General features: G+C 39.4%; 1 protein-coding gene across 1 annotated transcript in view; it reads left to right on the top strand.

Annotated features, from left to right (window-relative positions):
• Positions 1-231: 231 nt before the first annotated feature.
• CNTNAP2 (contactin associated protein 2) overlaps positions 232-9,232 on the top strand; it is a 1,889,175-nt gene continuing 1,880,174 nt past the window's right edge. The window contains exon 1 of the mRNA XM_090049982.1: positions 232-931. Coding sequence (XP_089906108.1) covers positions 835-931 — 97 coding nt within the window. The 5' untranslated portion in view covers positions 232-834. The remainder of the gene's footprint in view (positions 932-9,232) is intronic.

Genomic DNA, 9,232 nt, shown 5'->3' with positions numbered 1-9,232 from the left:
CGGACAGCGGCCGCCCGGGCTTGGCGGAGCCCAGCACCCGCAGCCTCTTCCTTTTGCTTTTGCTTTGAAAGCAGCCGGCTGGAGGGGCCGGGAGGAAGGGGGAGGAGCCGGGCTGGACCAGCGGAGGGGAGGGGAGCCCCGGAGAGGATTTTTTCTTCTTTTTTTCCCCTCCCATCCTCGGTTTTCTTGGCAGGCTTGCTGGTGCTGCTGCTGGTTGGTGGCAGTGTTTCCTTCTGCTGGAAAGAGGATGGCTGGAGGAAGAGGGAGGCTCTGAGCGGCTCTCCCCCGCCTGTATATGTATATAGATAGAGAGATCTCTCTCTCTTTACATATTTATATATCTATAGATTTATATCTATCCGAGCTGGGGGGCTAGTGGAAGCTTCCCCCAGCAGCAGCGCTGCTCTGTGCAGCACCGCGGGCTCCGCTGCAGTGAGAGCAGCAGCAGCAGCAGCACCGACACCTTCTTTCCTTTCCTCCCCCCTCCCCTTCTCCCCCACTCCCTCCTCTCTTTTTAGGTCTTTTCTTATTATCTCTTCCCCTCCTGCAGTTCCTTGATACTTGGTTGCTTTTTTATTTTATTTTTTGGCTGGGAGAGAGAGAGGCACGCATACACCCAGCAATAAGGGAAAGAAAAGTACCGGGACTTATCTTGCTGCTTCAGGAGACCAAGAGAGGGGGTGGCTTCTTCCACCAGGTAAAGCTCTACCCCCCCCTCCCCTTCGACCCCCTCCTCTCCAAATCGAAGGGAGAGAGAAGGAGGGGGGGGGAAGTGGAGGGAAGCAGGCTCTGCTGCGGCTGGCATTTGGAGTACAGGGAGCCAGGAAGTGAAGGATGGTTGTGGTTACCCGAGCCGGCTGCAGGGCAGCTCTCTTCCTCTGGATATTCAGCAACATTAGCTGCAGAGCCAGGACTGCTCTTCCTGCATCCCGTAAGTACCTGGCCGCCAAAACAGAACCTTGCTCAACTGCTTGGGTGATGGGAGTGGGGTTGGGGGATTGCTAGAGTGGAGGAGGCAATTTATTTTCCTGGTCCTGCTTTTGATTCCGTGTGTGTGTATGTGTGTGTGTGTGTGTGCACGCGCGCGTGCAGGTAGCATGTAATAGAGGAGGCTCACAGCAAACGGGGGCCGGTGCAGGTGGTTTGTGGGGCGGGGGGGGAGGGAGAGGTGCAGATTTCTAGCAATGCAAGTTGGTCCTAGGGAGTAAGATCGCAGCCATGGGGGCTTGAGGGATGAAGTTCTTGTCCCATTATAGCTGGGTTGTGAAGCCGGATGGGAAAAGTTCTTGAGTGGCTGCTGTGTGTGAGGGAAGAGGTGCCTGAACTAGTGCTTTCCTAGGGAGACCACCGATCTCACCATGGCTAGACAGACCGGCAGTGTTGGCATTTGCTGGAGAGGGAAAGAGGGCTGGTGGATGGATTGGAGGCAGCTACTGTGTCTTGGGAGGGAAGTTTTGCTTCTCAAGCCCAAATGAGCAAAGTTGTTGTGGAGCTGCCGGGGGATCACAGCTCCCGTGTTGAGGAAGAAGTGCTGGGGACATGATTAGTCAGCTGAAGCAATGGGGAACTTTAAAGATAGCAGAGCGAAAAGCACCTATATGGGACCTGATCCTGCTGCCAGTGTAATGTGACTTCAATTCCAATGAGTGCAGGATCGCCCCCCGCCCCGTGTTGTAATGAGCTGTGGCTTCCAGCAGAACACTTGGAGGTAGATGTCTCTGTGAAGTACTTAGTTCCCTAAAGCCTGTTGGAGGAACATGCCTTCAAGTTATCTCATCTTGAATGGGTGCTGAAAAGAAGTGTGGCATTCTTACAGGCTCAGCAATGCAAAAAAAAAAAAAAAAAAAGGCAGCATTGTAGAGATCAGAATCTGTTTGCAGAGAGGCAGGAGGTATGTGGAAGTGTTACATACGGAGACAGATAAATCGCTGCTAGCAAGCAGTGAATTGCCTTGGAATGGCTATACAACGTAGGCATGTGTGTGGATGTTTGTATTGATTGATTGATGGAGACTTCGATAAAATAATAAAGTTTGGGATCTTGAACACCAGATCTAGTGATAGGATCTACAGTCTTTTTCCCTCTGATGCCTTCAGTTTTGAGATATAATCTAATGCATTCATCCTAAGATCTAACATTTTAGACCATTTTGTATATGTCATCAGAAAAGATACCACAATATGACTGTTTTTCAATCTAAGCTTCTCAGACCCTAGTCTTGTGTTCAGCTATGTTTCCTTTCCTTTAGGAGCAATACCTATGCAGAGGTTTATTACTTAGATTTGATTGTTCATCTCATTTTTGTTCTGAATGTCGCTTCTTCATAATCAGTAATAGGATATTGTGCATAACTGGAATATGATGAAAAAGGAGTTGCAATTGAAGTTACCATAATTCTGTTCTTGGGACATCAAGTTCCATGCATTTTTTTTTAAATAATAGGTTTTCTCTCATGTCACACCTAATAGTTATAGTTTTGCTGTAAGTTTCAATTTGGGAATGGCATACAGGATTTTAAAACTGCCATAGTATTTGATTATACAGTAAATGCATTCTTAGCTTTGGAAGAAGTTTGACAAGAAGTTTTTATTAAAAATAAGCTTTAAGTCCATTTTATTATACTAAGTAAAAGTTCACTGATGCCCATTTTTGTGTTGTGCGTCTCTCAGGTGGCTGAAAGACATTTTCAGATTAACAGATTTTATGAGAGCAATTCATACCAAACTCCTTATGCAGCATGTGAAGCTTCCACGTTTTAGTCCTTATTCATTTTTTAAAATGATATGCAGATGGATTAGTTTGTAAAAAGCAGAAATAGAGCTATAATCATGTGTCACTGTCTCATCATTGCAACAAATCCACGTGCACTGTGGTGTATGAAAAATGCATGGAACAGTGTTAAGAAATATTCCTAGTGCTGATGTAATGGTACCAAAGTGGGAACTCTTGTATTAGCACACAATATTTCAGTATGCCAGTTAACTGGATAGTCTGCTGTACAGTTTGAATATTAAGATTATTATACATGTTTTTATTTACTAAAATTGTCCATGACGTTGTCTCCATTTAATTGTACTTTGAGTTGATGACTTTCTTTTTCCTTGAGAGGAGAAGGCAATTCAGATTTTCTTTGATTTTTTGTTGGGACTTCTTATTTGCTGATTAATACTTATGGAGAGGAAATTGGGGATAATTCAGAATGAGTTGAGGGCTGTATAAAATCCAGGGAACACATCATCGGTGTATAACTAATTTTAAAAGAAGATTACAGTTTATCCTCAATGCTAAAAGTTTGAAATATGTCTTAAATATTTTACTTTGGTAATAAGCAAGACCAGTTAAATTTATTTTCTAAAAAGCAGTCTCTACGTTTTGTGGAGTATGAAGTGTCTAAGAGCTGTCCATTCAGTCCTTTCTTACAGAGTGATTCTTCTAACATAGTAATACATTACAAACCTCCATTGGTTTACATGGTGACAGGACTGGGCCTTAGTTCTCATTCTCATACTAGTTTCATTAATTGGAATAGGTTGTACCTCAAATTTTCATTTTCTCTATAGTTTCAGTAAACCTGTCTATTTCACTGAAATGATGTTTGTCAGTTACACTGATACAGAAGTGGTCAGACTGAAAGCTTGTATGCTATAAAAATGATTACATTTTATCTAAAGATGAATGGCATGCTGTGAATCTGGTATTTAGCATAAGAAACATACACTGAATAAGATAACCTTCATACAGCATTTTCCATAGCCCACACTTGTTCATATTTTATTTTTTATGTTTTTGATATTTATCATTTTCAAACCTCAGCAATAAGTTTTTTGTAGGGTACATTTCTCTTCCGATGGACAGAAAGGGCATCAAAACACTCTTAACTTCTTGAATCAAGGCTAATGAGCAGCTCAACCAGGAGAGGTCATCACAAGACAAAAAGTAACATGGAAAATACAAATTTAGTGCTTTTTATTCTTACACCTGTTTTAATGATATAATGTTAAAAATGATGTGACCACGGCTGAGACTAACTTTCAGCTGATCTGTTCTCATTAAAAAATAACTTGTCTGCTTGATGAACATACTTAGATGGGTCATTCTCTGGGTCATCTATTTCTAGATGAAAGAAGGCCAAATGTGAAATAATTGCCTTTCAGTGCTAGATTTTGTTTTCAGTTATATGTATTTATGTCTAACATAAGCCAGTTCTTCACAGAGCAGTTCACAACTTAGGTTGCATTTACAGTTACAGCTATTTGAGTGCTTGTTAAGTAGGTCCCATACCTACACTGCAGCTGAAGCTGCAACAAAATGTGTTTCTACAGTAAGTAATATTGAGATCTACAGGAAAACTGATAAAATGAAACGTTGTGTCATTAAGAAGTGTATAGAGGTGAAAATATATATCCTTATGCTTCAGCTCCAGTTTGCTCAGAACTTCTTTCATTATCTGCAGCTGGGGAAATGAGGGAGGTCTGAAGAAAAATATAAAATGGATGTGTGATGTTCTCTTTCAGAGTGGGAGTTATTGTACAAGAAGCCTCACCTCAAGGATGCTGTTAAAATAGGGATGAAGACTATATGTTTTCGGCTTCCAGTGTTTGAATCTTGTTCTGGTACCAATAGGATAAAGCCTGTTAAAAAGGCATCTTGGAAATCTTTTTTTGGGAAACTTTTGTTCACTCTGTATTAAATTTGGTAAATTTCAAGATGAAGAAAGATTCTTTAGAGGTGTTTTTGTTACAGTTATTTATACTCCTTTCTTTTTTTTTTTTTTAATCTCTACCTTTTACGGCAAGATATGGGCAGGCATGTATTTGTTAACCTTACCATACATATGCGCAGTATATTTAAAACCTAAAAAAATAGAATAAGCAAATTTTTGTTAGGTACATTTTACTTAAGTACAGTATTTTGGTAACTGTTATTGGATGAATAAATTCTCATCTAGTGACATGTCACATTATCCATGGAAGAATAAACTGATAATACCAGATAATTTGCTTGTCTAGTACAAATTGATGGTTAAGTCAGGATACTATTCTTTTGCATCACACTGCAACAGTGCATATTGCCTCAGTTTCATTTTGGCCAAAACCATGAAAAGAATATGACTACCCTGAAGAAATGAAAGGTCAACGTTTCAAAAAATCTTTAGCTTATGAGCATGGAACACTGCACACAAATTGATTGTACCTATGTGTTTAGAGTCCCATCCAAAGCCCTTTAGTGTTAATGGGAGGCTTTCTACTACCTCAGTGGCCATTAAGCCAGTTACCTGTATGGTGGAATTCCCTCAGCATGTGCAAATAGGGTTGTATGTCATGACAAGTAATAAGAGATAAACAAAACAAGTGCTTGCAAATGGTAGGGTATGCAATGACACATGAATGCAAATAGAGGTCATGTTGGAAGATTGACCCCATGATTTTGGCTGCTTCTCTGCCAAAAAGACCATATCTGTATCTGAATTTACCAAAATGTTTTTTTTTGTGTTCCTTAGGCTCCTTTAGTGCACAGAGGGGAAAAAAAAAATCTTTCATTTTATGCAGTTGTGCCAGACAATACTATATATTTAATATATTAATCAGACATTGAGAGCTAGAACTACTCCTGGGTAGTTTGCATCACACTTTAGCTGTGACAGACAACAGTGTTTCCTGGAGGAGTTCTTTAGCTGTTTCAACTCAGCTCTTTAAATCTTATAAACCATCCTATGTCATGTTCAATTTTCAATAATGCTGGCAATATTTAAGACATATGCTTATGTTCAGGGCAATAAGGAATGCACAACTGCATGTTTTTCTATCTTCTCTCTTTCTCCATACATAGGGGCTGGTCTTCATTTATCATTACATTTTATAACAATGGGAAAGGATGATTATCTAAACTAAAGATATGCCACTGATTATAGCTATGTCCCTTAAAATGTATTTATGCCTTGAGTTTACATGTGCCTTGAGTTTATATATGCATGTGCACATAAATTCTAAGCTTCCAGCAATAGCTTGTACAGAGGGTCATCAGGCAACAAGACTGTTATTGACTTTATTATTGTGCTGCTGTTTTAATAGTTATTCTAGCAGTGCTCAGAGACCACTAACTGGCACCATGGACAGCTATGTTTCTGAAGAGTTCATTGAAGGGTCCACTGCCTTTGAAGCATTTCAAGCAACTGGAAATGAGTTTAGAGTGACCTTACTAGCAGCAAGTTGCATGGCTTCAAAAAGGCTGAGATGATTAAAAATGACCTTCAAATATCTTCATTTTGAAGCACTTGCCTGAAACTTCTGCACTATCCAGTGGGGAATGACAAGGAGATTGCTTATGTTTCTGGTATCCCATAGTGCTTAGCTCCCCACCTCACCCCCAAGGACAATGGGGAAGTGGATCAGACAACCATTGAGTTCTTCTGTGCACTTGGTTGTTTCCAGGAACCTCCAGAGGCATTCAGATTCCTTTTCTCAAGCCATCCATTTGGGGATCAGTGCTTCTGCATACCTGTGCAACCATTTTTGAAGTGCTTTAAGGAGAGTGGGGCAGGCTACATGTCTGCATGGAGTTGAAGTGCTCCAAACTGGAGTGGAATTTGGGGCACTTTAAATAAATGCCTGTCCATACCCTGAATCATGACATTGGGCCAGAGATGTAGAAACACATGTGCAGATGTGGTCCATATCTTAAGGGACTGGGGTTGGGCCTGGGATAGGACTCTCAGGCTTAATATTCTCTCATTGATGTCAGTAGGACTTCTGCCATTGTTTTACAAAAACAGGCTGTTGATAATTATTCCATTATTTGGCTTATTGACATAATGAGATAGAAACAATCCAGAGGTTCTCCCTTTGAACTAATGCTGACTGAATCTGTGTCATATTTAATTTACTTAGTTACTTTATTGCTATTGCGGTAGAAGAAGAACCTGGGACCTTCAGGCAAATACAAAAAGTATCAAGCCTCTAAAAATTGTGACTTAGCAAAAGGTGCAAGTTGGTGAAACTAGTTCTGCTGGGCTATTGCTATTTCAAATTTAAGTTCAGATGTTGTTATAAAAACCGGATCTTCTTACAGACCTCTGACCAGCACCAAAAAAGGTTTTGTGATAAAACTGAGACAGTTCAAAAGTACACAGATGCTTTGAGTATTTTATCTAGATCCGTGTATTTCTTGAGCTAGCTAAGATACAGAGCGATTATCTTTGGAGTCCTACAGTCTGTCTGTCTCTCTGCTTCAGTTACCATGTGTCCCTGAATAGGTCAACTGTAAGCCTAGAAGTACACAAGGTTGAAATTATGAACGGTCAGCACTGGACCTTGGGGTGCAAGGCTACTTGACTGTGAGCCCCATTTTATGAGGGATAACAGACTGTGTCTAAAAAGTTTGCCAGAAAGAAAGAGGAAAGAACCAATGCTGAAGTTTGCTCAAATCAATGAAAGCTTAAGAGTAAATGGGTCTAACTGACAGGATTCAGAGTCAGTCTAACATCCAGGTGTGGGTCTTCTATTGTGGTTGCATGGTAGTAACGTCTTAGACATTACTCCTCTTGATATTCATTGATTCAAAAATATTCTTAAAACACTTATGTTTTGTTAAAATGAATATTATTTTTGAACAGTTAAACAACTATCGCCGTCAAAACTCCTCTCTGTCTGCCCCCACCCTGCCTTTAGGTTCATATATTGCTAATTTTCACAGCCAACCTAGCTTGGATGTTCTTGTAATATAAATCATCCTTGTCATACTTGTATTTTAGACCTGAAAGCAAGACATGTTTTTAATGCCAGTGCAATAGATGAAGCTAAGATTAGGCCTGTGGTAATTATATTGGAAAGAAAATTCTTCTCAATTTTTATAAATGTAAGATAATGAAGGGAACTTTAATTTATACCTTCCCTATTGGCCCAGCTGTCAAATACATTAATAAGATCTCCACATGCTGCACTTGGAAGCTCAGATTGTTGTTTAAAGGTAACATAGATTTTTATGTATCTGACTGCTTATGTCTATATCCATATGGGATTTAGTTACATTTACTAAGGTCTGAGGAAAATTAAGACTAAGAGCCACATTATGGGTGACCCTTATATGGTGTTTTATATGGGAAGATAAGAAGAGCGGAGTAAGAGTCTTCCTGCCTAACACCTCTTCACATTTAGCAACCCTAATGTGGTTGACCCCAGTAAGGAATGAAATAGATAGCTTATTAGCCAGTGCTGCCAGCAGCACTAGCTAATATTAGAAAAGAAAAGTGTGACATAGGAGACATATCCAATTATGACAGATTAATTATATTCACTTAGTGTCTTAGCAGTAGAGTATTCATGGAATATATTTAGCATATTGAGATATAACCATTTAAGCCAACATTTGAGTGCATTTTGAAGGGCACCCTTAAAATTTTGTGTATCATTCTCCAAAAACACAATGCTAATTATAAATGCAAATGATAGTGATCTATGCAAATGAAAAATTGAATATGGAAGCAAGCATTTTTAAAATTCTATGTTTAGTTCAGAATGTGCATTTTAAGTTTTAAATGTGAAGAAAAAATCTTCTTAAAAGCATTATCCTTCAAAATCTTCTCTAGGTTTAAATTTTTCCTCAGAAATAACTAGAAGCATGAGTTTGAGAATGACTTTATAAGATCTACATACAGTTGTGATATAAAAAAAAGAGAAAATTTCTCAAACTTTTTGTCACGTCAAAGAATGTTTTATGAAAATCTGGGTTATGTCAAAAGGAGCCTTGCATGTGATTTAAAGGGAACATATGGTTCCTGACACAAAAGACTAATAGATGAGAAAGCCAGAAGGAACCACAGCAGTAATGTAGTCTGACATTTTGAGGAGCACAGGCCAATAGCACTACTGTTCCACCATAACCACTGTGTCCTTTAAAGACTCATTTTTCCTCCAAGAATAGAGGATCCTATCCTGTGAAAGGGATCCTTATTTTTAAATAAATAACTCTACGCTTGATTGTATTAAAACATATTTTGTTTGCTTGTGCCAAGATGATCACCTCCTATATTCTTTGCACCATCTACAAACTTTATCCATGATGATTCTATGTTTCTCTTTCAGATTATTATTAAAAATGTTAAATACTGTAGGGATAAAAACTGGTACCTCTTATTCCCTGCTGAACAGGTGCCAAGTTGATCACCCCCTTTTTACAGTTACATTTTGAGATCTATTTGAAAAGCAGCTTTTAATCCAAAAGATGCATGCCATGT

The sequence above is a fragment of the Crocodylus siamensis genome, chromosome 5 (genome assembly GCF_052110815.1).
Source record: "Crocodylus siamensis isolate JL-2025a chromosome 5, ASM5211081v1, whole genome shotgun sequence".
Taxonomy (NCBI): Eukaryota; Metazoa; Chordata; order Crocodylia; family Crocodylidae; genus Crocodylus; species Crocodylus siamensis.
This window is presented reverse-complemented; position numbering and strand designations above follow the sequence as displayed.